The 27992-nt window shown below is 35.0% G+C and overlaps 1 protein-coding gene across 5 annotated transcripts in view; it reads left to right on the top strand.

Annotated features, from left to right (window-relative positions):
* Positions 1 to 26125, top strand: part of LOC138696818 (rho GTPase-activating protein conundrum-like) — a 275488-nt gene extending 249363 nt beyond the window's left edge. For all 5 annotated transcript variants that reach the window (XM_069822244.1, XM_069822245.1, XM_069822249.1 and 2 more), the window contains 11 exons: positions 288 to 457; positions 3492 to 3690; positions 5366 to 5564; positions 6966 to 7143; positions 7251 to 7348; positions 9185 to 9437; positions 11625 to 11811; positions 14032 to 14199; positions 18547 to 18744; positions 22671 to 22870; positions 25790 to 26125. In XM_069822244.1, the coding sequence (XP_069678345.1) occupies positions 288 to 457; positions 3492 to 3690; positions 5366 to 5564; positions 6966 to 7143; positions 7251 to 7348; positions 9185 to 9437; positions 11625 to 11811; positions 14032 to 14199; positions 18547 to 18744; positions 22671 to 22870; positions 25790 to 25908 (1969 nt within the window). In that variant the 3' untranslated portion in view covers positions 25909 to 26125. The remainder of the gene's footprint in view (positions 1 to 287; positions 458 to 3491; positions 3691 to 5365; positions 5565 to 6965; positions 7144 to 7250; positions 7349 to 9184; positions 9438 to 11624; positions 11812 to 14031; positions 14200 to 18546; positions 18745 to 22670; positions 22871 to 25789) is intronic.
* Positions 26126 to 27992: the final 1867 nt, after the last annotated feature.

Here is a 27992-nt window from a genome sequence, read left to right as displayed (position 1 = left end):
TGTGGATATTTTGGATCCATAATAGGCAAGTCAAATCATTGTAAATCCATATTGATGACAGGGGTATACGGATTTTTTTGCCAACTCTGTACTGATACAGGAACTGCTACTTTTCCGGACTTCAAAATGCTACCACAAGGAAGTCTAATTTCTGCCATGTAGACACTTTAAGTGTGCTCAATTTAATTTTTGTTAATTTTATCGTATCATGATTTTTATTTAACTCTTGTTATTTTTATTGTAATGGAATTTATCGATGTATAATCATATTGTCATTTTTTCCACAGTATTCCTTCAACTAGTCCGGGTAGTCATGGCGTCATGCTGGAGAGAGATCATCTGTATGGCAGCTATGCTAAAGAACCTGTCCGCAGGCAACCCAACGCATCAGAGCTCTTTCGTCGTGGTGGTCCATGGGCTAGTGGAAGCAGTCGTGGTGATGTTGCCTGTGACACAGGTAAATTTTTGTTTGTATCTAAAATTACCGTTTTCTGGAAGTTTGGCCACAGTACATCATAAAGATACCTAAGTAACTAAGAAAAGTCTCTTTCTGATACAATATTCATCTCTGATTCCTATCTTATTAAACTAAAAATACCAGATCAAAGAGACATTTTGTCTCTGATATCAACATGAAGTAATGAATATTAGTCACCTAGTGAAAAGCTAAGTTTTCAGTTATTCATTTCAGATGCTACTGGGAAAACAGATTTTTTTATTATGTTTGAGCAATTGCATTCATGTCAAGTTTTTCATCTTGTCATAAAAATAATAATAAAAAAATCTATATCCAAAGGATAGAGGTTCTAGATTTATAGATCTACATTTGAAGGAATCATTCAGAGAAGGGCTCAACTCGTCATTTTAAAATTTCACTTAAAATCTGAGTATCAAATAATGACGCGAAGTTAATTTTTTAATTTCTAAAGCACTTCCAAAAAGATATAATATAATTTTATTCTTTCTTTGACGGCTTGAAAAACGTTTAATTATAATTTAAAATAACAGAATATTTTTTATAATAAGCTTACTACTATTTTAGAAATAAAATTCCTCTTACATCTTTATTATTAATATAATTTGAACACAAATTCTAAACTATTACATTAAATAAATTCAAACAAATGAAACATCATACTAAGAAAATCGGAACTCCAAACTATAAAATGTACTATATGTGAACTTACCCCAGTACTGATTTATATTAATGAAATAATAGTCTTATGAATCGAAGCTGGCAAAAGAAGGGCCAACTGTAAATAACTGGGTCGTTTTTTTACAAACTGAAATATGGTAGTGTTACGATAAGGTCCCAAAAGCAATAATTGGCCCTTCTTCTGCCAACCGAGATATTCATTATGTGTTTTCTGTTGGAATTATAATAATTATGACTGGCTCCTTTTTCTACTGACTAGATGCGCCTTCTAAAGAAGTACAATCAAATTAAAAAATGATTTTTGAAAAAAATTGCTAGTTGGGCCCTTTTTTGAATAGCTGCTTCATGTATATGAAATTGAATACACCTGTCTTATCTCATCTATCACTGTGTACAGCGATTTCTCCTAAAATATTGTACGATATTTTGTTCAGACTTATTATCTAGGAGTCAATTTATCTGGAAATGATGTACTGGTATGTAATATTTTGACCAAAAAAAGATGTGTTCTTATTTGAAATTAAAACTGTATAATGGCAATGCATTTCAAAGCAAAGCCAACAGTTTTCTTCGTAACCTTTTGTATCACATAAAATTAACTGAAAAATGAGACATTGAAGTTAGTATCGATTAAAAACGTTGTACTAAGAGAAATTAATGAATATAAAAGTATTTCTACTTTTTGTTACGGTATTATTATGGGTATGTCTCTTACTCAACTTCCCCCCCTTCCCACCCGGCAAAAACATGTAATTTGATATATAACAAGCTATAGGATTACTGGTCCTTCATTGTATTCTCGTTTGTTACACATGAAGGAACCACTGAAGCAAGGTCTAATATATTTTAACATTCATATAACTTTTAAATGCCTATTTTCGTAAATAGTAACATAGTATTTAAAATGATCACAATATAGATAACCTACAGATACCATATATGATGTCTACTTAAACCATTGAATTTATAAATTTAATAATTCATACGTCTTACTTTTAGTTACAAAGAATTCCGTTTGTGTGAAATTCAGGAAACGAAAGTTCACGATCTTATTTAGGTGTTAATTAAATGATTGAATTTAGGTATAGTAGAACCTTGCTAATCCTAACCGATGGGGACTCGAATTTGGTCAGACTAGCAAATGTTTGGATTGTCGAAATGTTATTTTCTGATATAACCTATTACTTATGTTTACATCCCGCCAACAAACTGCATATTAGTCCTCCTTAATGTAACTTAACATTCTTTTATCTTATTAAACAGTACAATGGCTAATTATTTATTTCCTCAAGACCATTTCTAAAAATTTATACCCGAACCTCATGAGAAACCTAAATTTATGATTAATATTTGAGGAGAAAAATTCACTCCAACACTGGGGATCGAACCCGGGTCCTTAGTTCTATGTACCAAGCGCTCTGACCACTGAGCTACGCCGAATTTTTCTCCTCAAATATTAATTGTCAATATTACAGATATTATTCTGTAGGACAAATTAATAAATCTTTAATATTCTCATAGCTAGCAGTGCATATTTCTGTACAGATTACTGTGCACTTAACTGCGGAATCCCGGCCAAACAGTCACTCAGTTGAGTGCGCTCCTTGTATAATGGCAGTTTACTTGGACATAAAACGTCAACGTATATGCCTAACTTGGACTCGGGCCACAAAGGGAAACACTGAAGGAGGAGAGTTCGATGCGGTGCTGTGGATTGAATTCAGTGTAGCTCAGTGGTCAGAGCGCTTGGTATGTAGAACCAAGAATCCGGGTTCGATGCCCGGCACCGGAGCGAATTTTTCTCCTCAAATATTATTTGTCAATATTACAGATATTATTCTGTAGGAAAAATTAATAAATCTTTAATGTTCTAAATTTATGAATATTTTTTAAATGTTTTCCTTTACTTTTAAAAAAAATGGTTGCAATGGTTAGCTAAAAATTTTTGTCAAGTTTCTTTTTTGGAGTAACCGAAATTTCAGGTTACAATAGTTTAAATTAGTGTGATCAGTCAAGTACCTGCCATTAGTTAAAAAAAAAAAAAAAAAATTGGATTGATTCTGTAGTATTTCTTTTGAATAGTAACCAGTAGTTCAAGAAAATAAATTATAAACAGTAACATCATTCACGTGACAAAACATGAATTTTTATGTAAACATATGAGAGAATCAAGAGGAGTAGATTCTACTCCTCTTGGAGAGAATGTGTCATTTTCGTGGCTTTTATTGTTTTTACTTTCTAAGCTATTGCATAATTTCTTAATCACTCAATTTATTGTTGTTGTTTTGTAATTTTAATGAACAGTAAATATAATATTTAATTAATTTCATAACAGAGGGTATCCAGATGTTGGGGTACCAGCGTATTGGAACAATTCACTTACCTCGTCCACGAGAGAGGGTGCGTGCTGGTAGCGACCCCACAGCACCTCCTTCCTTTGAAGGCAGTAATGTTCCCTCATCCAAAATGGCAGCAGCAGCTCTCATCAATAACAATGCTGTCAAGCTGACTGACAGGAATGGAAAATTGCTCAAGTGAGTTCATAATTTTAATTACTTACTTACTTACTTACAAATGGCTTTTAAGGAACCCGAAGGTTCATTGCCGCCCTCACATAAGCCCGCCAGCGGTCCCTATCCTGTGCAAGATTAATCCAGTCTCTATCATCATACCCCACCTCCCTCAAATCCATTTTAATATTATCCTCCCATCTACGCCTCGGCCTCCCTAAAGGTCTTTTTCCCTCCGGTCTCCCAACTAACACTCTATATGCATTTCTGGATTCGCCCATACGTGCTACATGCCCTGCCCATCTCAAACGTCTGGATTTCAAGTTCCTAATTATGTCAGGTGAAGAATACAATGCGTGCAGTTCTGTGTTGTGTAACTTTCTCCATTCTCCTGTAACTTCATCCCGCTTAGCCCCAAATATTTTCCTAAGCACCTTATTCTCAAACACCCTTAACCTATGTTCCTCTCTCAGAGTGAGAGTCCAAGTTTCACAGCCATATAGAACAACCGGTAATATAACTGTTTTATAAATTCTAACTTTCAGATTTTTGTCATAATTTTAATTAGAAATCAAATTCTTTTCATTTCCTTATATATATATAATATTGAAAGCTGAAATGTATTTTTCGATTTTAAATATAACAAGAATAAATCAATTAAGCTGTTTAAAAATAACTTGTTTGTAAATCTCTACTAATTTCCAAATATATTCAGACAGAAGTTACTAGTCTTTAGATTATTAACACATTTGGTATGATAAAAAATTTTCGTAAAACAACTGTATAATATAATGTGGAAGTGTGTGTGATTGAAATTGCATGGCATTTTATTTGACAGTATACTAATTCTTTTATCAGGTTAATAGCATCAGCAACTGCACCTGTTTGTTCATTATCCTAGAAACAGATAAGTTAGTTTCAAGTTATAAATATACATAAATAAATCTTTCTCAGCTTGGTGAGGTTGCCAAAGACAAAGAATGTTAAATATAGTATTGGGAAAAGATTAAGACCGCCATTACAAATCGTTTTATTTGCAAACTGGTCTTATACCGGTACTTTTTTTTTCTATATCAACTGACTGGTAATTCTATCGTAATCTAAGTTAAAAATTATAGATTTTGTTTAAAGAAACAATCTTATAGCTGAAACGACTCAAGAGCTTTGATTTTATTATAATTTTTAAGTACACAACAAGGATCTGCACTTGTATTCTCTACCTTAGTGCCAAGTATAATATCCCTCTCTTAAATTGGTCAGCAAAAAGTATGTTTTTTTATGCTCTAGTGGGTTCTTTACCCAAAATTACTTTTTTTTTTTTTTTTTTCAATTATTATCAATACCATCTTGTCCACACCTGTGGAGTAACGGTTAGCGCGTCTGGCCGCGAAACCAGGTGGCCCAGGTTCGATTCCCGGTCGAGGCAAGTTACCTGGTTGAGGTTTTTTTTCCGGGGTTTTCCCTCAACTCAATATGAGCAAATGCTGGGTAACTTTTGATGCTGGACTCCGGACTCATTTCACCGGCATTATCACCTTCATCTCATTCAGATGCTAAATAACCTGAGATGTTGATAAAGTGCCGTAAAATAATCTACTAAAAAAATTGTCAATACCATCTTTTGAAATGCAAAAAATCATCGCCCAAATTCATATTTACTTTTGCTCTAGAATGAACAAACATTGTATTCTTTTAACAGGGATCATCATGTTTCCATTTCACGCAGCCATAGCAGCTTATACACTACAGATAGTAGCACTGATGCAATAAGCCACCAGAGGGCAGCAGCAAGGGCTGTTCTTCGTCGTTCTGGGTCTCAGGGCCATCTTGGTTTTGAGGAGCTTTCTCAGAGGCCTTTGTTTCCCAGCCATGAAAATATCACTACCATTCAAATAAAGGTAATAAATTTCGTGACATTCGAACAACATTACAATTATGTAGTTCATAAGAGCTATACCGTATTTACCCCAAAAGAAGATCCCCTTTCTTTTCAGGTTTGTGTCCTAAAATTTGAGAGGGTCTTAAATTCGCGTCGGAGTATATGGAGGCATGAAAATGCATAATGAGAACAAGTAATGTAGCGTAACTATGCACTGGTTATTTAAAAGAAATTGTATTAAAATCTATTGTAAATCGACATTTAGGTACAGGTTTTATAGATTTAAAAATCTATATAAAAATTGAAATCAGCCCATTTTGCCTTTTGATCAGCATTTAGGTCTGTATCCATCTATTGTTCAGAATGCCTGAAAAGCTTTAAAAATTGATACTTTGCATTACAAATATGTTTTAATCGAATTTTTTCATTGTAATAAAGATTTTTTTAAGAAATAAGTGGACTGGAAGCTACAATAAATCTTTAAATTTAAGATTATCAGTATAATCTTCTGGATCTAATATTTGCATGGAAATGGTTTTTTGAAAAATTACTTAAAAAATTAGGAGGGTCTTAAAATGAAGGGGGGGGGGGTCTTGTTTTCGAATAAATACTGATTAGCTCGAAATGAGTTTAAAATGATAATATTGCTTGTGATGCTTTTGAAAACGTCAATTTTTATGGTACATTCAAGACAACCAGTATATGTATATAGGATGGGTGATAACCTCTGCACCAAACTGAAACTAGTAATAGATCATGAAGAGAGATTTGAAAAGTCTAAATAATTCTCTTCAACATTCACCATTTTAGAGGAAATCGTTATGTTTCTATGAAGCATTTGGCAATAATTCTAAGCAAGCGTGCCTACAGTCCTTACTTTCCCCTCCCCCTCTGCTGTACTGTCAGTAACATGCGACATGCTCTGCATTGGAAGATTTATTTCAAGAATTTTCGCTATTATTCAATTTAAATTCATATCTATACGGTTTAATTTGTATAGCAATCAGCCATTTCTTTCGAGCCATTACTGCAATACCGCGCTGCAAACATTGGACAAAGATTATTTTTTTCCTGCTTAATGGTACTTCATCGAAGAAAAAGTGTAATAAAAGTTTTGTTATATTTAACATGTAGAATCACCTCTTAAATTTTGGTGCAGAGGTTACCATCCACTCTGTATATGTCACATATTATTAGGATATAATATAAATACTAATAGAACATCAAATAAAGGCTGTTAAGTTTTAAGTTTTTGTATTAATTTCAAATTTTGTATATAAAAATGGAAAGATATCAGGTTACATGTGAATTTGCACATAATATTTCAGATAAATTTGACTAATATTGTCTAAAAGCAGAATTACTGTTGTTTAAAGATTAATAACACTACCGGTATCATTATAAAAACTAATTTTTGCAGTCTGGAGTGTCAATCTATACAGATCCTAGTCTTGTGGGCAGAACATGGATAGAGTATATGGGAGAGGAAGATCTCCCAAAATTGCAGCCATTGTTACTTCTAGAAGCAACAGCTTTGCTGGACAGTGCTGACATCACATTTCGAAAACGCAAGCCACCAAGAAAGAAACGGAAAGTAGGCAAGTAAAATGGTATTATGTACTCGGATTAAAGCCATTTAATTATGAAGATTGACAATATGTTTTGTTTTGGACACTACATTAAAATTTTATCGTTTTTGTTGCAGAGTGCAATGTGTTTGGAGTTGCCTTGGAAACACTGTTAGAACGAGATCAACAGATGACTGCAGAAGATTGTGGAGGTGTCCCTTTAATATTTCAAAAGGCAAGAATTATCATTAAATCATTGTTTTGTATTTTTTTTATTTTTTATTATTTAAATTTGAACTTGTTCTCTGAACTGAGTGATATTGCTATAGTGTAGTTGTTTCAATTTGTGTAATAACATCAAGGAACATTTGAAGTGGTAGATTACGAAGTTAATTATGGGAAAAGTGTTCAGTAACAGCTTAAAAGTCACCGATGTAGCTCAGTCGACTAACGCACTTGCCTGCCGATCCGGAGTTGCGGCTCGGGTTCGAATCCTGTTGGGGCTGATTACCTGGTTGGGTTTTTTTCCGAGGTTTTCTCCAACAGTAAGGCGTATGTCAGGTAATCTATGGCAAATCCTCGGCCCCATCTCGCCAAACACCATCTCACTGTCGCCACTCCCATCGACGCTAAATAACCTAGTAGTTGATATGGCATTGTTAAATAACCAAGTAAAAAAAAAAAACAGGTAAAAAATAGCTACAGCTTACAGCTAGCGCGTAAAACTCATGCATACAAGCCTGGGTTCAGTCGTCTTCAGTGAATATGACATAATGCAATGGTTCTCTGGCTATACTGATCAACAAACTGCTATCCCAGTGTTCCGCAACATTTCTTTACTCACGGTACACTCTAAATAGGCCCTGACTCAACACGGCACACCAAAATGTTAATCCCCTCAAAAATATATGTGACTCTCTTAATATAATTACGTAATGCAATCAAATTTATTATTAATATTATTATTTTTTTTTATCATCATCATCATCATCATCATTTTAAACAGAAATCGAATCTTGCATTTATGAACAATTTATGAACTTTAATTCACTGTAGAAAGTACAGATTTCTATTACCAATATTGAAGTAAATAACACAATGTGATACTTGAACCTGCTTAGCTGCACACAGATGTCTGATCCACGGCGTAATTGTTGACAGTGCAAGCCTAATTTCTTTATCGATGGATTTGAGTCTCTCTCTTTAATGTTTTAATTTCAGCTAACGTCAAGAAGCCCAGTCCACATATATATGTAGTTGAAAATGACAATAACATATTAACTTTTACTACTTCGTGCATCACAGTTTTCAGAGGAGATGACAGAAACTTAGCAACAATGGATTCGCGGTGAATGAGACAATGGTCGCTCCGTATGTTAGGATTTACTTCACATACTTTAGCCATGAATCCTTTCATAGAAGCGGCAGTCCTCCCATGTTAATTCATTACGAACCACATATTCATTAGTTGTACGAAATATTTCTTCACCGGTTGCTCGTTCGGGTACTTCTTTGCACGAAAAAAAATGCATTTACATCCTCATCAATGTACCAAATGTAGGAAAGAAGTTGTACGTGACTGTTAATATCGGTGGACTCGTTAATCTGAAGCGAGAACTTCTGACTGCTCTTTATTTTCTCCTTCATAATGTCTTGGATGTCACTGGACAGGTTACTAACTTGGCGGCTGATTGTGTCAGCAGAGAGAGGAATTTAATTTTAATTAATTTCTTACAATAATAGGTCAAAGTTCGTGTCACACCATCCACCTTGTGGAGGCACACCAGTGTGCCGCAGCATACCGGTTGCAGAACACTGTGCTATCCAAAGATTCGCTGCACTAACACAATCAAATTCATTTTTGTAAACTGATGAATATAAAATGTATATTGTATTAAGGGCCATGACTGCTGAAATCTGAGATTGCAGTGCACCCACTGCAAGTCTGTTTCATTCCTTCCCTGCAATTATAACTCAGAAATGAGCAGTCGAAATAGCCCCATTCTGTATACTACTTGGCTTGAGTGAGGTTATCAAAATTGTCTTATGTTAGTTAATACATTTCCACCAGGTGTTACTACATCTGGAGAGGTATGGTCTGCAGGAGGAAGGTATCTTGCGCGTGCCAGGCCTCCAACAGAAGGTGACAGCATTATGCTCTGAGCTGGAAGCTGTGTTCTACAGTCGACCAATAGAGGAGACAGACAGACTCCTTCAGCAAGCAAGTTGTCATGATATTGCTGCTGTCCTGAAACGCTTACTTCGAGATCTTCCTCAGCCTTTGCTTTCTATTGAATTCATTGATATGTTCTATCAAACCCATGGTGAGTATATGACAAACAGCTACATTTATACAGAGAGAGTTGTATGTATTGGTGCACAAAAGATCGTAGCGTTTTTTTGCTGTGACAAACGCTTTTATTTGAAATGAACAGAAGACAGATTGTAATCAATAATATATTCTCTTACATTATCTATGACTCCCTGCGAGCAATGGGGTAGTTTTTTGATTCCACATTTGAAGAAATCTGCTGGTTTGGAGTTATAAAAAGTCGTCAAGCCAAGTTTGTAAAGCATGTTTGTTATCAAAGGAGTTCCCTTGAAGATTGTTGGATAGAGAACGGAAAAGGTGAAAATCTAAGGGCGCAATATCGGGGGAATCACCTCCCAACCAAGGTCCTGGATAGCTGCTTTCGTCATGTTAGTTGCGTCATGCAGAAATGCATTATCGTGTTACAACAGAACTTGATGCAGTCTTCCTGGTCGTCTTTCTTCAATTGCGGCCGCAAGGCATCTTGAGGCCCACTCTCACTTAGCGGAATCGAATCGAACAGAATTTCTCTTCAAATTATATTTAAATGGAAGATGGCAGAAAGCAGCGTGTCGAATCAAATCGATCAGAACAGAATTCAGGAGCTAGAATATTTATTCCACTGCCGGAACAGAATTTATTGTTTCGGGTGCAATCGTAAGTCCTCGTGAAGCCTTCTTGAAAAAACATATGAACCACATCCATTCTTGGCGGCTTAATTTGTTTACTATTGAAAATTATTGCTGAAATAATACGCATACAAAAATCACAATTTAATATGAACAAAGAAAAGTGAATAAATTTTGTGCAGAATTATACTCTTTTGTGTGACAAAACTATATATGAATGGCAGCAGACTTTTTGTTTCGATTCGATTCCGCTAAGTGGGAGCAGGCCTTGTGTCGTAGGCAATAAATGTCAGCAGTTATGGTTACATTCCTAGGAAGCAATTCGTAGTACACGACGACTTCTTTATCCTCCCAGACACATATCATCTTCTGTGTATGAACACTAACTTTTGTGTGGAGTGTTGTGTGTTGAAACAACAGAACCATTTTCTTGCAGTGCTTTTTCCGATGGCATTCCGTACATGGCACTGTCGGCAAATGGGTCTACATAACTGGCTTCATATGGGTGAATGACGAAAGTCAAGTACGCGCCATTAGAAAAAAAATGCATTCTTTAAATAACCATCTGTTTTGAACGTTCTGCATAACTCTCTGCAATAAAGCAAAATCAATGGCTCTAATTTCCTCGGTTATGCTTTCTTTTAACTCTACGATGATGTATCATCTATTATGATATACTTTACTTTTAAAATATCCCCACAGGAAGTATTCGAATGCTGTCAAATCAGGGGATCTTGGAGGCCAGTTGATGTCTTCAAACATGAAATGTTGCGTTCAGGAAATAAGGTTTGTAAACGGTTACTGCGCTGAATAATTAACCATTATGTCTTCCACTACAAAATTACATAACCTAAAGTTCACATAAACAACTATGCTTCCTTTCCCACAATAAAATGCTAAAACTGCTGCATTCTGAAAATCATCACATTCCATTGCCACATCCAGTATACACACATGGTATAAGGACAGTGTCTTTACTTTAAGAGATGGTAGGGATGGTAGGGGACAGTATTTGGAACAAAAAACATTGATATACTTAGTATTTATTTTCATATTTAATTTCATTGTTTCCATATTTTCTTTATGTCAACCAATTCGTTTAGGTGAAACAATATGTATCTGTTAGTTTCTCTAGATTGACATAACGCTAATAAGCGAAGAGAATAATAGATTGAACTCAGTTGAGCTTAGCTTTTTGTTACTAGGGCGTGTGTTAATCATGGGGGTTGAGTTTAATGTGGCTTACATATGACAGAAACTAGAAGTTTGATGGAGAGAGTACTGTTATCTAAATATACGATTATGCTGTCTGAACTCAAAATATAGGTGTTTTTAAAAACTTAAATCTTCAGCAAAATCATCAGGAAAAAACATATCTTCGATATTTTTGTTAAAGGTGGACTTTTGTCACCTATCAACATAAAGGCGTTTTTTGTCCTTACACCTTATATATATATATACATAATATCTTAATTTCAGGACTTGTTCATAATAGGGAATTTAAATAAAATTTGTACTGATTTTGAATATTGACATAGTGAACTAAGTATCGTCTCTGTTATGTTTTATAGGTCTGCTGGATGATAAAATACGTGCACGGGCATTAAATTTACTGGTTCTTCTCCTACCTCCAGTACATCGTAACACTTTGCGTGCTCTCTTCAGATTCCTCGCACGAGTCTACCACAACCAAAAATACAATAAAATGTCTCTACACAACGTAGCGATGATTATAGCACCATCTCTCTTCAGTCCTCAGTAAGTATCGAAAGTTTATCATATACAGTACATACAGGGTGTATAGGTATAATCTGAACAAAATCAGAATTGTATCAGACATCACAACAAATATTTTTATATAGAGATACCTGAAGGCACTGGTACGGTATTGGAGTGTTTATTTGTGTTAAACCAATCATTCATTGTCCACTGCTTCAATTAGTGGTCAGTATGCTTGACTGTGAAACTCGCAGGCCTGGGATCGAATTCCGGTTGGGACAAGTTATCTGGTCGAGTTTTTTCCTCAGTCCTTTGAATACCGTAAATGGTGGGTAACTTTGGACATTTGGTCCTCGGGTTCATTTTGCCGGCATTATGATCATCATGAGATATGTAAATCAACAGAAAATTACCGTGTCTATCATGCATTTTTCTAATACAACCTGGTAGCATCAAATCGCCAGTAAGATCGTGTTAAGGTCAGGCATAGTCTGGTGGCTATCAAATCTTCAGTAATCATTCTGGTCAGGTACTTAAAGAAGAAGTGATTATAAAATGATCTTGTTGTTTACTTGAAATAATCAGACTTGTATCATAAGCAAATACGAGTCCCTGAGAAATTATTTATTTATATTAGAATGTAGGCTTTCATGGCCAGTGTCAATAAAATAAGAATTCTTCGAACTGAGAGGCCATAGTCTACTGGAGATGGCAGATCCAAACATTTTGTTTACAACAACGATTGTAGACATCTTCAGTGGTATGGGTGAAGTGATCTCCTTGGCGTGCCAGTAGCGAGTGTTGCGTAACTGGTCATGTGTTGATATTTATAGGGGTGGGGAGTGGCACACTGTTTCCTGTTCAGTCTGCACTGGGGCCTCTGATGTTCATGCTCCGACTATTAGTAGTAGAATGTTGGGGGCGAATGGGTTTTGTATGCGTGTGTCGAAAAGCCGGATACCATATTTTGTTAAGTTTTAGGCCTTCTTCTTTTCGGTTAAAAATAATTTCGATGTTTTTTAAACTTCTTTCACCTCGCGATGTAGGCAGGAGTAGTAGTGGGGAGTGTTGCTTAGCATATCAATGTCATCAAAATGAATATCGTGGTCGTCGTCCTGGAGAGCATGCATGACTACATGACGATGACTGCATTGGTTCCCATTTCAACTACACAAGATACAGATAACTTGTCGCAATTAATAAAAATAATTTTTTTTCTGGTGGTATGCAGTACTGGCAGTTCTTTCTTTTTTTTAATTAATATTTCTATTGTGTAATGGCAAAACAAATAGTAAAATCGGCAGTGGATGCAAATAGCAAGCTATGATTTCATGTAGATGAGGGTGTTTCTAAAAAAAACATACAGATCTCGGATGCTATTATAAATATGTATAACTTGTAACTTTTGGTGAGTACTGGCAACTTTACAACTTTATTCATAGTAAGAAAAAGCACATGATTGATGATGATATGATGATGATGATGATGATGATGATGATGATGATGATGATGATGATAAACGATTGGTAAAAATGCACTGATAATAATAGTAATATAATAATAATAATAATAATAATAATAATAATAATAACAACAACAAATTTATAATACTCTTTTACACAACATTTAAAATTATATGATGTAATTAGCTGACTCCTGAAAAAGTTCGGGAGTGTTCCTGGAAATATATAAGTTAAATTTATGTACATTAAGCACATTAAGGTAATATACAAAAGGATAATTATTAATAAAAGAATTATAGAGTCTTGGTCCGAAATTAGAGCTATGCCTTAGATTGTAATGCTGGATCGTAAGTTAATTTCATATTTCATAATGGCATTTGTCTTGTTTCTACTCTGTCCTAGACACAGAGCACTGTTTATTTGTTTTACCTGGGAGATTACTCTTTCTCATGTTCCTACTGGGGTGGTCTCTCTCTCGCAGCTGTTCCTGTGGCCTCTACTTTGCCTGGTAGTCTAATTTCGGGTTTCGGGTCGAGTTCGGGTCTGGTTCAGCTCAGGCCAAGCCTAAGAATTTCGGTCCATGCAGACCTCTACTGTCTGATCCTATGTACCAAATTAACAAAAAACAAATATATCACTCTTAAACCAACAGTTGACAGCCACGAAATGACCTTAAAGGTTAAGAAAGTATAGGCCTAAATCTTGGGATTAAGAAAAACCTCTAAGAAGAATATTTGCTTACTAAAGTATTACACACACATAAAAATGTGAGTAACATTAATGAGATGTGTTGCAGATTTGTGCATCCTCCCGACAAAGGTGATCTACGAGCTCAAGTAGAAGTTGCTGCAACCTGCTGTCGGCTGACTGAACAAATGCTGGAACTTGGAGAAGAGTTGTGGGTTGTGCCTGAGTCTCTTGTCAGGCAGATCCGACGTTCAAATGAGGAAGAGCACTACCGAAGGTATAGTTGACTTATTACGTATTTAATAGTGCATTCCTGTGTTCAGAGTGCAGACTGATATCTTGATGATTTATGAAAATTATTCTCGAAAATGACTGCTGTATTTACTTGCATAATAGACACCCTTTTTCCTCCTTTTTTAATATAAAAATGTAGGAGGAGGTCTTATATCCGCATATGTAAAAAGCAGTAAGGAAATAAAGTTTTTAAAGTTAGGTAACAGTAGGTCTAATACAGAAATTGGTTTAAAAATGTCAAATACAGCTACAGCATTTTTATTGACAAATTACACCACCAGCAGCTTTCACTCCATTTTCTTCGCGGTGTCACTCACATTCAATTTAAATGACATTGAATAACTCCCTCCCTTGTTGCACATTTTACAGTCACACCTGACACTTCGTCTCTTTCTCTGAGTGACTGTCTTCAGAAGTATGGTATGTGAAAACCGATACCATCAGTAGAAAAAGAAAGGGGATTTGTCTCTCTGTCTGTGATGTGACAATGGAAGAACTAACAGGACAGAGAGTATGGTAGATAGTTTGAGGATAAACTGACAAATAGAGATGTTGTTCTTCTTTGTCAGCGTGGAGACAATTGGAGAAACAACAGGACAGAAGATGGTTTCAGAAGCGGTTTTACCTTGCAATATTTCCGTGAGCATTTGTGATTGTACACTGCTGTTCAGAAGTCTTAGTCAGGAATTCAGAACCTAGAGCCTTGTATTGTACACTGACATTCAAAGATATCTAACATTACAAATCGATAGTGATCGATAATTTGTTGGTGTAAGTGTGGATTCTTTAGTTATTATTTCTATGAATAGATGGTGAAGATAATAGTCACTTTTTCCAATCATAGATTGATTGTAAAATAACACTGAGTTTGGCTCGAAACCGCTGGTATTGTCTATTAGAAGAACAGTTTATGCTTAATAGTTTCCCTGACAATTTTTAACAGCTCCCAATAATGGTGCCACCTATTGAGAACTAGTGGAACTCTTTCAAAGTTTGTCAATTTTTCATATCTTTGGTTCTGACTTATCCCGTTGTTAGAAAGTTTGCTTACACAATCATAAAATCGTAGTTGTATAGCCTACCTTTGAACGTCAGTGTACATATTTGTATGTCAGAGAAGTCTAATCTACAAATATATATATATATATATATATTTTATAGTTTGCTTTAAAGTAGAGGGGGTCTAATAAGCGAGTAAATACGCTATTTCCAGGCTTTCGGGGAGAACTTGAATTAATTTTTATTCCCTCCCCTCCTTCTTCACCCCTCCTGTCCTTCCCCCTCTCCAATGACGTGCGGTGGCCCAACAGATTACCCAAGCAGCTGCGTAGTCAAGTTATATTTTCCTTCTTACTATTTATATTTGATTCGATTCAAATACTTATAACATTACTAATTATAAAAATACGTTGGTATTTGGTACTGCAACTACTGCCTAAAATTAAAAATACTTTTATAAAAGACTACTCTAAGTATTGGTAAGTCGTGACGAGCTATTCAATCTTGTTGGGGAAACATGTGGTAATAATCGTCGATCCAGAAATTCATCAAGGAATTTTGTGCGCTTTGATGATTTGGAGAAAAATGCTGCAAGCCCAGAAAGAGTAGCAAAAAATATACGGCATTCAGGAATACTTGAAGCACTTTGGGACAGTGCTAAATTTAAGCAGTGTGCATAGCAGTGAACAAAGAGAGCTTGTGGAAAAGACGCCTTAATATTAGCTTGACACCATGTAATGAAGAGGCCATCACTGCACGTCCCTCTGTGCGACAAGTTTCTTACTGCAGTTTGAAAAGTCTTGAATATGCCTTAAAATAAGACCAGAATGTGCTGCCGCTGTTTTGTCCTCACATCACAGAGGAACACAAACCGCTCTACCACCCTTCCTTCAATCGTGTATCGATAAACGAGAGAAAATTGTGATTTATTCATTTATTCGAGACATCAGTTGTCTCATCAGCTAATAGGGCAAAAAAAAATCATATTTCTGTAATTGCTGTTTAATTTCCTTATTAAGTGCACTGGCAACAGATTAAATTAAATCATTTTGAATAGGATTTGATACATCTTTGAATACTGTAGATGTCTCCAAGTGATTTTTTAGAAGAGGGTTGTACTGGGCGGTGTACTCCAAAAGTTCTAAATAATTACCATGGTTGTTGGACATTTTCGACTTACAGTTCCCTCTAAATGAAAGTTCCAGTTTTGCAAGTAAACAAACAGCGTTTATAAGTCTTTTCAGAATGTCTTTATTGTGTGTTACCTTTTCATTATGTAGAACAGTGATCGCCAAAAGCTGTGTCGCGACACATGCCCCTGTCTCCACTCAAGCGTAACCATGACATCATATCCCCACCCTCTGTTTACAGCCATCACTTCGATATAAGTAAAGACATTTATCAGCAGCGGACGTACACATGTGATGTTACAAGTGTGTAGGATAATATGTTTCGATGTCTTTTCGGAAACAGATAGAGTAATAAGTAAAAACTTAATTTTAAGGAGCATGGAAGGAAAATTATTTATTTTGTGCAGATGGCAAAAATATGAGATATTTAATTTGTTGTAAAATTTTAAGTGAAGTATAAAATAACAATGTACGTTGTCATTATTTTTATTGTTGTGAAGACTACCACGCCCTTACCTTAACTTGAATATTTCATTAATAAACGAACAATAAAAAGTAACGGCTTCTATGTCTTAATCGGGGTAAAATTCATAGACGTTTTTTTCGACGTAATGTAGTATAATTTGAATATTTCATTAATAAATAAACAATAAAAATCGGTGTAAAATACTTCCACGTTTTTGTTTTCTACGTATGAGTGTAATTTGAATATTTCATTAATAAATAAACACTAAAAAATATCGGGTTCTATATCGTAATCGGAGTGGAATACTTCAACGGTTTTTTGAAGTATGTAGTGTAATTTACAACTTCGTGACCAGCCTGGTACGTTTTTATAATTTCAAATATCTGCTGATGTAAAGTACACGCTCTTTCTGTGGTAAATAAGAAAATAAATTTATTTTATTTTATTAATAATACAAAAATAATTAATAGGAGGATAAAAAAATTAACATGGAAAAAAGTATGTATAGTTAATAAGGAGAAATATTATATTGCTTTAGTTTTTTGGTCATAGTCCGTCTCTGCATTGTTATTCACTGCATTACCTGAGGAGATACCGACTCCACCCCTCTCCCTGCGATAATGGTGTGCGGGTTGCATTTCTAATACGTCACAATTTCGTGGTGTTTGGCAACCACTGATGTAGAATAATACTTTGTTGTGTTTGGTCACTTAGCTCAGTTTCAATATGCACAGTTCCAAAAGTTGCGAGTGCGTTAAAAGCACAATATGTGCAATAGCAACATCATGATCCCATATTGCTTTAGTTAAGTTACTATATTTAGCTTTTGTTGCTGAATTAAATTATTATTATCACCAGACATAATCAAAACTTTTTATTGCACTTATATACACGTACACAATGCAACTACAAAGTCCCTGTACAAACAAACGTGAGAGAAACAGTATGTTTTCCGCTCATTCAACTTCGCACCCAGGCAGGCTACTGGCTGCTTGGGGCATATGAATCTACTACAGTCTCGTGAGGCGTCCCTCATTGGTTAGAAGTTATGATGACGTGGGTTGTCATGGCAACTTCCATGCTAACCTGCATTCAGCACTGCTGGCACACTGGTGCCAGCTCGGGAATGCAGTATGTGCATTGTATATGCCCCATCACGCTACTTACAATTAACAAAACGTATTTAGAAATGTTTCAGGACTTTATGATTAAATAAACAGAAAGTTTAATCATGGATTTACATAGATATCGTGATTCTTATAATCAAGAATGGGTTGCTTGGGTGGACTGCACGTCAATGCCCCTCTCATATGTATGGACTTCCTCAAATTTAAAAATCATGTTACACCGCAATGTATATACCAATACGTTCAGTGCAAGTGAAAATGATTTCTGTACATGAAAAATTGTGTACAATTGAGAATCAAATCTTACACTAGAGACATTCTGTGGCACACTTCGAGCTGTTATCTGCCATGATTGACTATCTAACGTAATATTAGCAGTGCTACAAAACTTTATTCTGAATTAACCAACATACCGAGAATTCCTCAACCAAAGAATTCATGAAACTTAGCTTTCCTTCATGATTGATGGAAGCATTGTTGTAGAGGTGATTCTTCAGTTGAGAACTTCTCTGCATTATGACATGACATGAGTTCACTTCAATATAACATATTCTTATATAATTAAATGTTAAATTGGTTCAAGTCTTTTCACTCCTATTTATTTACAGAGGTACGAAAGAAAATAATAAACCTATGAAACGATTACTTGGAAGAAGAACTGGAGCGCGGGAACCGATCACTCGGAAGATCAATAATGAAGTTGATTTCCAAGATGGTATTGTGCGAGTCAATGCTCCGCAGTTTCAGTTGTTAGACCTCCCTGTTCGTTTGTACGAAGACACAACAGCAGGAAGTGTTGTGTTAAGGTAAGAATCGAGAAGGGGAAAAGAATAAATTAAATAATTTAGTTAGAATTTCTACAGATTTTTTTGTAGCATTAAAATTTATAACTAGACTAGACGGCATTTCGGAAGGTGGTCAGCTGCTACATGCTCCGTAATATTTCTCGTATGTGACGTCACGAACTTGTACAGTAGAACCAATCAGAATCAGTCTATAACAAGTACTTCCAGAGTTCGTTTGTTCACGTGTGAGTGTTTCAATACAATGAATAAGTAAAACTAACATTTATTAGATTTAGATTTAGATTTAGATTTTATTTAATAATAACATATACATAAAAACTTTACATTAAAATACCCCGAAAGAGCAAAGCTCGTGTTCGGGGACAGTTCCGTTACATAGATACACATACTTTGTAGACAAAATACTTAAGGAAAAAGCTCACATAAAGATTAACTTAGAAAGCATGATGGAATATTCAGATTGTCAATTTCTATAAATGAATACAATATAATATTTTATTACTCAGTCAATGACAAATCAATGTAAAATAATGACTTATTTTATAGTCATTAAGTTTATATGAATTACAAAATTGCGAACGTTTTCGCCTATTCAGGCGTCCTCAGGCAGAGTTGTACAATATCTCAATGTTACATACGTAGCTATTGGTGGTGAGTACTATTTGAATTAATGATGTACAGGCCATCTCCATTATTAAAATGTAATATTACAGGTAGTGAACCTAAATAATGTTAAAAATGTTAAAACCATTTAGTAATTAAACTTCATAATATGTGGAACTCTTGTTCATTCCAATGAGTGGTGAATATGTCGTTTAAAATGTGACAACTACATAGTTAGCAACTGTATGGATTACTACAACATCCTGTGTTTAATGTAAATTATGTAGAGGTGAGACGACCTGCTGCTATTAGGACTGTAACTGGTTTTAACATTTTTAACATTATTTAAGTTCACTACCTGTAATATTACATTTTAATAATGGAGATGGCTTGTACATCATTAATTCAAATAGTACTCACCACCAATAGCTACGTATGTAACATTGAGATATTGTACAACTCTGCCTGAGGATGCCTGAATAGGCGAAAACGTTTGCAATTTTGTAATTCATGTATAAAAACTTAATGACTATAAAATAAGTCATTATTTTACATTGATTTGTCATTGACTGAGTAATAAAATATTATATTGTATTCACATAAAGATGATAATAAAATTAGTAAATAATAGTAAATAGTAGTAAATAATAATACTAGTAATAACTGAGTGTGTATGTATAAGATAAATAAATGGAAGAAGAGACTGTGAAAAGACAAGTATTGCATAGGCAGGCGCGGAAAATAGTGTTTAAGGTGTATAATTATTTTAAAAACGTTGACGAGCAGAATGCTGTCGGCCATCTTGATGCTGACTGCAACATTGCCAACATGCAAGAAACGACTGCAGAAGCATGTGGTGTGGGATTGAGAAACATACAAAGAATATTGTTAGTGAAGGAAAGAGGGTTTGTTTGGTGTGATGCTTACAGTAGTCGACGGCTAAGGTCATTATTGTCTTTTGATAATTTAAATTTTCTCCTGCGCTATTTGCATTGCACGTGCACGTGAAGTACGATGTGGCAATGTTGTGCGCTGCCTTGCTCTCTCTATCTGTCCCTCTCAACGCAAACGCTAGCAGACTACAGTCTTCCAAATTGCCGTCAACTCTATTGTTCTATTTAATAAAACATATTGCAATGTTCATAGTTTGATGATGTTTACTTTGTCCATTGATCTCTAAATTCCAATATTGGAGAGAGTAAACAACAAAACAGCAGAATAATTGTAGCACTATAGAAGCAATCTGCCTCTGAATTCAAATTCATTAGTACCCTTTTTTTTAGTTGCTGTATTGTATATTAATTCTGTGTTTAGTATATAGTACTTAACAGTGATTTGGTAGTGTACTTTCTACTGCAGCTCTAAATATTCTTCTTTTAAATCAGTATATTACAATATACACCGTGGTTATAAATTATTAGACGATTTTAGAAGGCTACTGTCTCACATAACTGATTTTTTCCCCTTGCTGTTCATGTGTAATCCATGTCTAGTGAAGTCATTTTTTTTCTAACTGCACACTCACGACACTAACATGTTCATATAACGATGAAAGAGTAGTGGAACAGAGAAAAATTCTCTCTGGCACCTGGATTTGAACCCGGATTTCAGGGGCGAATGCTAGTCATGAAAGTTAGGCTTGCTCTTTTATTCATAGGGGAAGATGGGAGGATATAATAATTCATAATTAATAAAAATAATCAGACCCACATAAATAATTTATTTTATAATTATGAAATCATTATGAGTCATGGATCATATTCACTTGTCAGATGTAGAAGTTCGTTATAGTAATAGTATAATAACAAACATGTCCAACAAAACAGTTTATTTAGTTTTTTCGACCCTGCCAACCAATGCATATTGTTGTATTGAGCTGCACTGAACGAGCGCACATATTCTCTATAATGTCTGTCTTCTAGAGCTAGAATAGAAGTAGAATCTAGCTCGTTGGTTGCGATACTTGCGGTGTGCAACCTGCGGATGGTATTACGCCTATACAATATTCCAAAAATCAAAATAAATTTTAATGTACGTAATCCCATTTTGAGAAATACACATTCTACGAAAATATTGGGCTTGCGCAGCAAGCATAGCATGCCCTGAGAAATCGCCCCTGCCGGGTTTTCAGCTCTACGTGCTGATGCTTTATCCACTAAGCCACACCGGATTCCCATCCCGGTGTCGGATCGAACCTCTCAGTTTAAGTTCCACCTCTTGGGTACCCTCTGGTGGCCACCCTCTGCACTACGTTATAGACGTAGGACTAATGTCCACACATGTGCGGAGGTGCACTCGTTATGAGTGACTGGTTGGCCGGGATCCGACAGAATAAGTACCATCTTAAATCACAAGTGATTTACGCATATCATGTATATTATTTTAATGTACCAGTGTGGCGTAGTGGATAAAGCATCAGCACATAGAGCTGAAAACCCGGGTTCAAATCCTGGTGCCGGAGAGAATTTTTCTCCGTTCCACTACTCTTTTATCGTACGATGACGCAGAATATCTGCATGGAAACATATGTACTTCGGTACATTAAAATAATATACATGATATGCGTAAATCACTTGTGATTTAAGATGGCGCTTATTCCGTCGGATCCCAGCCAACCAGTCACTCATAATGAGTGCACCTCCGCACATGTGTGGACATTAGTCCTACATTCATAGACATGGCCACCAGAGGGAACCCAAGAGGTGGAACTTAAACTGAGAGGATTCGATCCGACACCGGGATGGGAATCCGGTGTGGTTTAGTGGATAAAGCATCAGCACATAGAGCTGAAAACCCGGGTTCAAATCCCGGTGCCGGAGAGAATTTTTCTCTGTTCCACTACTCTTTCATCGTACGATGACGCAGAATATCTGCATAGAAACATCATATGTACTTCGGTACATTAAAATAATATACATGTTCATATAACTTAAGTATCTTGCTCAGTTTTCTTTTGAATCTCTTCACCTCTTGGTTTACACATGACCACTCCACTAAATCATGTCTGTGATATATATATTTTTTAATAACAACAAAGTCGGGAGTTCAGTAAAATTACTGGGGGGCTGTACGAACATGCAATCCTTGAGAAACTACCTCTGATAAATATATACTGGCACTTATACCAATCATAGAAGCAAATTAATATTATGGACATTTTAATCAATATTGTAATTCAGGTACTATCTATGCCATTAAGTTTCTGCAAGAAGTTTCATTTTTAGAGAAGAATTAATTAAATTTCTGGTCAGTCACACCACTCCATTCTATTTTTAATTAATTTTTATGTAAAATTGATCGATTAATTTAAGTCTTTTTTGCAGAATTATGGAAGAAGCCAGTAAGCGATGTGAAATTCCTATGGCACCTGGGATGAAAGTGTCAAGGCGCCCACACCATGATATAAAATCTCGAGCTCTTGCTGAACTTGCACCCAATGGGAACCTCAGTTGTATTCTTGCAACAAGTCACCCAGAACTCTTCTTACAGACACATTATCTGTATGAAGTCGGTGGGAATATTGGTAAGAAAGAATGATGTGAAGTCTTATTACTTCTCTTAGATTCTATAGTAATCTTGGTAATTACCGACAATGTTGAAAATTTATTATTGATATACCGTTTATTTACTGGCTGCTTGATATTTGTATGCCCACCAAGGACCTGAGTTACTTAAATGTTCTGTTTCCGATTGCTGTTGTTGCAAATGGCTAATGAATCACCAAATGTTCACGTGATGTGCCACCACTAGTCGTTGGAATTGAGAGTGGAATCCTTCAACCACACTATTCGTACGCTGTTTGCCATTAATTACTAATTCATAGACGTTCCATGTCGCACAAAAAAATCTAGGGGGAACTGCTTGCCTTCGCTCTCTTGCCAGATGACCAGTAATATATGTAATTTCAATGTAAGATGCTAAATCCAAGACATCGTCCACAAATCTTTCATTTAATAAATCCCAAACAAATTGCAAGTCATTTAGCGGAATAAACGGCAGTCCCATAATTTCCTGTATTTAGTTTCTTACTTCAGGGTTCTCAATATCCAAATATTGTGCCCTCAGACCCCTGTTGACTACATTTCTCCATATTGCTTGATTGAAGTGGAAAATATACTCACTCACTACTGCCTGAGGGAATGTCAGTCGACAAGCATTCATATTGGCGATTTAAAAATCACACATTGTATAGGTAGGATTGCAAGTGAGATTTAAATGTGCTGAATAATTTTTTTTATCTCATTATATATAATGCGGTAAGTATTTTCAGTGTTATTTGCAGTTAGGTAATATACTAAAACTACAAACTACTATACAAAACTTTCAACAATCCCACGCACTGTGAAAAGCTTAAAGAATTGATTTGGTTCAGTCTTGACGTACCATCACTGAAAATCGTGTCACTGGCAGCCAAAAGTTCTAAATTTCTATCGGTGGCAAACATTAACACTCGTCCTTCATCATTAACACCTGAATCAAAGAACATAACATTTTTTTCCCCTCAATGTTTTGTTGTAGGGTTCAACGATGTCAATTTTTCTTATTGACTCATCTCTGTTGAACAACTTTGTATGTTTGACCTTTTTGTATGGACCTTTCGTAAGATGGGCTTTATAATACGGTGGACTACATAGATGTTGGGCTTTTTAACTCCATGGACAAATTGTATGTAGGACTTGAAATGTTGGACTATTTAGTTTGTGGACTTTTTTTGTGGACCTTTTGTATTTCTGGATATTTTGTTATGGACCTTATAACCTGGAAGCTTTGTGAGATCTTTTGATAGCCTGGCAGACATCGAAGTGGTACTCCTATTCCTGCCACACAACAAAAAAACATCAGAAGTAACTGATATGATAGCTTCTTTGATTCGCTTTTTCAAATGGTTGATGCCACAAATGGATACACTGCACATCCTTTGCTTGACATAATCCCATTAGTAAAATTACAGAGGATTGAGGTCTGGAGAGGGTATTCATGGTTTCCAGCCGTCCCTTCCAATGCACCTCTGTGGAAACATTTAATTTAGATGTTCTCAAAGTAGGCTATGCCAAAAAACTTGCTGAAAGATTACATTTTCCAACAATTCCAACATATGCAACTAAGTTTATGTGGTTACAGTGGATTCTATACAGAAAAAAATCATTCACTTTATTCTTGCAAGGCCACATCACACATTAACTTTTGAGCAGTTGCTCTCTTGTCCAGCAATTTCATGTGGATTTTCATGAGCATGTATTCTCACACTATTGACTTGCAACAGTAACAATCAATTGGTATGTAGCCAGGACAACCATGATGGCATAAAAAATTAGAGAATTATTCTTTCATAACAATTAATAATAATTGATTGGTAGGCAACCATGGTGTGACAGAATCTTGAAGAGTATTCTTTCATAACAATCGATTGGTAGGTAACAATGGCATGACAGAATCTTGAAGAGTATTCTTTCATAACAATCGATTGGTAGGTAACAATGGCATGACAGAATCTTGAAGAGTATTCTTTCATAACAATCAATTGGTAGGTAACCATGGCATTACAGAATCTTGAAGAATATTCTTTCATAACAATCGATTGGTAGGTAACCATGGCATTACAGAATCTTGAAGAGTATTCTTTCATAACAAACGATTGGTAGGTAACCGTGGCATTACAGAATCTTGAAGAGTATTCTTTCATAACAATCGATTGGTAGGTAACCATGGCGTTACAGAATCTTGAAGAGTATTCTTTCATAACAATCGATTGGTAGGTAACAATGGCGTGACAGAATCTTGGAGAGTATTCTTTCATAACAATCGATTGGTAGGTAACAATGGCGTGACAGAATCTTGGAGAGTATTCTTTCACAACATTCGATTGGTAGGTAACAATGGCGTGACAGAATCTTGAAGAGTATTCTTTCATAACAATCGATTGGTAGGTAACCATGGCATTACAGAATCTTGAAGAGTATTCTTTAACAATCGATTGGTAGGTAACCATGGCGTGACAGAATCTTGAACAATATTCTTTCATAACAATCGATTGGTAGGTAACCATGGCATGACAGAATCTTCAACAATATTCTTTCATAACAATCGATTGGTAGGTAACCATGGCGTGACAGAATCTTGAACAATATTCTTTCATAACAATCGATTGGTAGGTAACCATGGCATGACAGAATCTTGAACAATATTCTTTCATAACAATCTATCGGTAAGAAAATATCTTGGACAGTTATTCTTTTAAGTAGTCGCTGTTTCACGTTTACATCATGTTTCATTGCAATTAAACAAACAATAAAGCTTACCATGGCTTTATGGAACAGTGTTTATATATTCACATATATTGTAGTTTGCTTTATTTAATAGAATTACTTTTTTAATCAGCTTATAATTATAAACTATATTCTACAGTACATTAAAGCAATTATAACTTATTTTTCTCTTTCAGGTCAACGCCAAATTGAACATGATGCCATATTGTTGGCTGTCTACAAAGAGAATCCAAATGCGCAGTGGATTCTTCGATGCCACCATCGAAATGCAAACAATGCAATTGCTAATTCATGATTATAGTCACTATCTTGTACCAGCAGCTGTAATATATTTCAATGAAGAGTACCATATACAGTAAATGCAAGTGATACCAGTATTTTGTGTTTATGGGACATTAATACATAGCTGTAACCACAGATCCATTTGCTATTCACACAAATTTTATATTTTAGCTGCTTACAGATGCATGATTTTTTATGAATACGTTATTATGTCTACTATATACTTTACGTATATTAGGATACATTTAATGTTTATTGAAGTCACGATTATAAAACTAATTTTTTTTTTGTTCTGATTAGATTTTATGTTACAAGCTTGAATTCTATTTAAGCAGGATCAGTTATTGTGCTCTTTAAATCATAATGCCCAAAGTTACAACGAAATATAATTCTATTTTAAATACTGTAAAATTTTCTTTACTGTAATACCTAATAAAAGATTGTTTTGATAATGTAAAGTGTCATTTACTTGAGTATTATGAAGGATATATATATGATATGATATTTATTTGTCAGCCAATTTTACAATTCACAGTTATGGTGGACCTTCACATTTCAGCTTTTTCGATCCATCATCCCTTAAATACCACCCTTTTCTATTAATATATTAATTTGCCAAGTATTTCTTGATTGCTTCCTATTCTTCCGTTTTAACTGAATTGCTATATATCCTTCCCTATCTATCCTCTTCTTTTCTCTCTCATACCTATCTCCCATTTCTCACTTTCCTATTAAATATTGCATATTCCTTTCCTTAATCATTGACATTATTTATTTATTTCCTTCTCTACTCTAAAATTACCTACTTTTAATCGTTCTTTTCGAGCTATTTTCTCCTAAATAAATTGTCTATATGTCCCTTTTCCCTACTTTACAACACTTACATCACTTTTTTTTTCCTGCTATTCTATCCTCTGTTTATTTACGTATTGATCTCTTTGCTTCACTCCTAAATTTCTTACTTTATTACCTCTACCCATGTACAGTATTTATTTTCGTAATACTCTTACAGTTATAGTTATACTAGTGGCTTGTGCAACAAATGCTGCTGCAAACTGAGCTCGTTAGACGTTCAAATAAACATTTTTCAGGTTTATTTTCAATGAAGAATACTTGTCTTTTTGATAGTTATTTGCTTCCATAATAATGACACATACTCCCTCTGAATGGATTTTTTTAGGCCAAATACTTTTTCTTGACCTAGCCAACTTCAGTTTTTGAGTTTCAACGCGAAAACGCAAGTATCAATGTCAGGACGATAGCAGTAGCTACTTCAGGTCATGGTGGATTGTAGGCAAAAGTTAAAAAAATGTCAGGTTTGCTAAGCTTTCAAACAATAGCATTTTCGTATAGCCGCTGCATGTAGAACTTCAAATTTAGAGCGTAAAATCATTTTATCCTACTAAGAGATCTTGCTTCAATGATCTGGAGACTACAAAATTTTCTAGGCCTCTTATTTTATCAGTAAGTAATACCTTTTTATCTTTCCTTAGGAACTCTAATTTCTGCGCTCTCTCGAGCCAATACTGAAGACAATGACACATATCAATATCTACACCACACTGCCATTAACCCTCAACTACTATCCTTATTTTTTTTTACATAACTACTATCGTGGGGTCATAAGTGACCCAGTTGCAAAATATAATAAAAACACACTTTATATTTAATGTTTATTTTTTCAATTGAAAGAATGAAGAAGTCACACATATTGAGACACAATGTCACCAAATTTGTAACATCATTACTTTAATTCTACGAAAAAAGTATGTGCAAATAAAAACATACAAATTCTATCTAAAATAATACACTGTGACATTATTTTAAAAATTTTCCTCTTTCTAGTGACCCTGCAGAAGTGATATGTCCACACTTATTTCAAAGAAACATAGTTCAATCATTGCATAGAAAAAAATACTTTGGTAATTCTCATATATAAAATTTAACAGGGGTGTACAAATGGTATTTTTTTTCTGAAAAAATGTAATAACTATGTTTGTCCATGAAAAACATAAAACGAAACAAATGAGGAGAATTCGGCAGACACTGTGGATCGTGTCCCGACATAGCTCTGTTGAAAAGAGCGCTCATCGCGCA

This window comes from Periplaneta americana, chromosome 3, assembly GCF_040183065.1.
Source record: "Periplaneta americana isolate PAMFEO1 chromosome 3, P.americana_PAMFEO1_priV1, whole genome shotgun sequence".
Classification (NCBI taxonomy): domain Eukaryota; kingdom Metazoa; phylum Arthropoda; class Insecta; order Blattodea; family Blattidae; genus Periplaneta; species Periplaneta americana.
Note: the sequence above shows the minus strand (reverse complement) of the source record. Positions and strands in the feature narration are given on the sequence as shown.